This window comes from Felis catus, chromosome C2 (assembly GCF_018350175.1).
Source record: "Felis catus isolate Fca126 chromosome C2, F.catus_Fca126_mat1.0, whole genome shotgun sequence".
Lineage (NCBI taxonomy): Eukaryota > Metazoa > Chordata > Mammalia > Carnivora > Felidae > Felis > Felis catus.
In genome coordinates this window covers 110,768,350-110,770,544 of record NC_058376.1, presented here as the reverse complement: position 1 = coordinate 110,770,544, position 2,195 = coordinate 110,768,350, and the positions used below count along the sequence as shown (strand labels likewise).

At 44.2% G+C, this 2,195-nt stretch overlaps 1 protein-coding gene across 1 annotated transcript; it reads left to right on the top strand.

Annotated features, from left to right (window-relative positions):
* Nucleotides 1-1,062: 1,062 nt before the first annotated feature.
* Nucleotides 1,063-1,905, top strand: LOC101095606 (transmembrane protein 183A-like). Its single transcript, XM_011286206.3, has one exon. The coding sequence runs from the start codon at nt 1,078-1,080 to the stop codon at nt 1,903-1,905; it is 828 nt and encodes a 275-aa protein (XP_011284508.1). The 5' UTR covers nt 1,063-1,077.
* The last annotated feature ends 290 nt before the right edge of the window (nt 1,906-2,195 follow it).

The window sequence follows — 2,195 nt, the reverse complement described above, 5'->3', positions numbered from 1 at the left end:
CAAGTGCCTACAGCATGTGATGACAGCACACCCAAGGTTTTTTTGAGAGGAGGCAAAGCTATTTTTAGAATGCTTTCCTTGTGTCACTTGAAGAACTAGCCTTCTCATCTCCTTAACCTGTTTTATTTCTTTGGCTAAATTATATGCTTCAAAGGCAGAAACCATTATTCATAGTTTTATGTTGTCCCTCACAAGTCATAACAAATTTATTAGGTACCTAATAAATACATGTTGATTCTGAGAATTCAATACAAAAGCACAGAATGTTAGAGCTAAAAGAGATACTTTAGTTATCACCATGCTTCAACGTATTTAAGTTTATTTATTTTGAGAGAGAGAGTGCAAGCGGGCGTGTGTGTGCGCGCGCACAAGTGGGGGAGGGGCAGAAAGAGAGGGTGAGAGAATTCCAAGCATGCTCTGCACTGTCAGCGCAGAGCCTGATGTGGGGCTTGAATGCAAACTGCAAGATCATGACCTAAGATCAAGAGTTAAACGCTTGATTGACTGAGTCACCTAGGTGCCCCAATATTTTTTTTCTGAAAACCCTGTCACCTGCTTTATTTCTGGAGGAGGGTAAAGGGAGAAGAGAAAATATTCACTTGAATTTGAGGGGGAGCTTAATGGGAAGCAATAGTAGCAACAGTTTTAGGCCTCTAAGGCTCCTCTCTGATCACAAGGGAAGGCTGAAACTTCCTTGTTTGGAGATTTAAGAGTTTAATTTTTCCCTAGAGCAAGATCATCCATTTTTGCTGGGATAAAAGAATAAAGAACAACAAACTCAATAGCACCAAATGGGGTTTAACACAGAAAATGGGGCCAGGTTTCTCCTTTCAAATGCACATTTTTTACATTAAAATATGTTTATAAATCATAGTTGTTTTTCCTCTCAATTCAATCCTTCTCCTTCCCCTACCAGGAACCCCGGGAACTGGAAGAGCACGTGTGTTACTCACCAGATATACAATCCGGACGCCCCTTCCAAACCGGAATCTGATTACTAATGGACTGGCCCAGCTCAGGGCTGCCCTCAGCGACGAGAAGCAGTAACTATATTCTCAGGGAGAATGGGTACTGAGGATGCCACCAAAGAGTCGAATGCTGTGCATCCATGAGAGAACTGTCTCCAGGAAAAAAAAAAAAAAGAGCAAGAGGCACAAAGACCTGGACAGGGCTGGAGGAGAAAAGTATCCCATGGATATTTGGCTATTGCTGGCCTCCTATATCCGTCCTGAGGACATTGTGAATTTCTCCCTGATTTGTAAGAATGGCTGGACTGTCACTTGCACTGCTGCCTTTTGGACCAGGTTGTACCGAAGGCACTACATGCTGGATGCCTCTCTGCCTTTGCGCCTGCGACCAGAGTCCATGGAGAAGCTGCGCTGTCTCCGGGCATGTGTGATCCGATCTCTGTACCATATGTATGAGCCAATTGCTGCTCGAATCTCCAAGAATCCAGCCATTCCAGAAAGCACTCCCAGCACATTAAAGAATTCCAAATGCTTACTTTTCTGGTGCAGAAAGATTGTTGGGAACAGACAGGAACCAATGTGGGAATTCAACTTTAAGTCCAAAAAACAGTCCCCTAGATTAAAGAGCAAGTATATGGGAGGGTTGCAGCCTCCCATTCAGTACAAAGATGTTCATACCAACCCAGACCAGGACTGCTGCCTACTACAGGTCACTACCCTCAACTTCATCTTTATTCCAATTGTCATGGGAATGATATTTACCCTGTTTACTATCAATGTGAGCACGGACATGCGGCATCATCGCGTGAGACTGGTGTTCCAGGACTCTCCTGTCCGTGGTGGCTGGAAACTGTGCTGCGAACAGGGCGTGCAAATCATCCTGGACCCAGCGCACAGCGTTCGACTCTTTGGTGGTGCCCCAATATTTTTAATGTAATGCCTTTGGGCAGGGCAGGTGGTCTCCAGTTCACCAGATTCCACATCACTTTTGCCTAACCCTGGCCATTTCCACAATTATTTGGTGTCTGAGACACCCACAGCTATCATTCTGATTGACATCTGTAAGACAGCGTGCTCCAGAAGCCTTCACTCAGTTGCCTGAATTGACAGTGAATTACCTTAATGACAGAGCCAGGCCTAACCTGAAGGCCTTATTTTTAATTTATCTATTTTATTTTTTCAGAACACTTTAATCTCACCACGTTGCCTCAAGTGGTTTTTAACCTT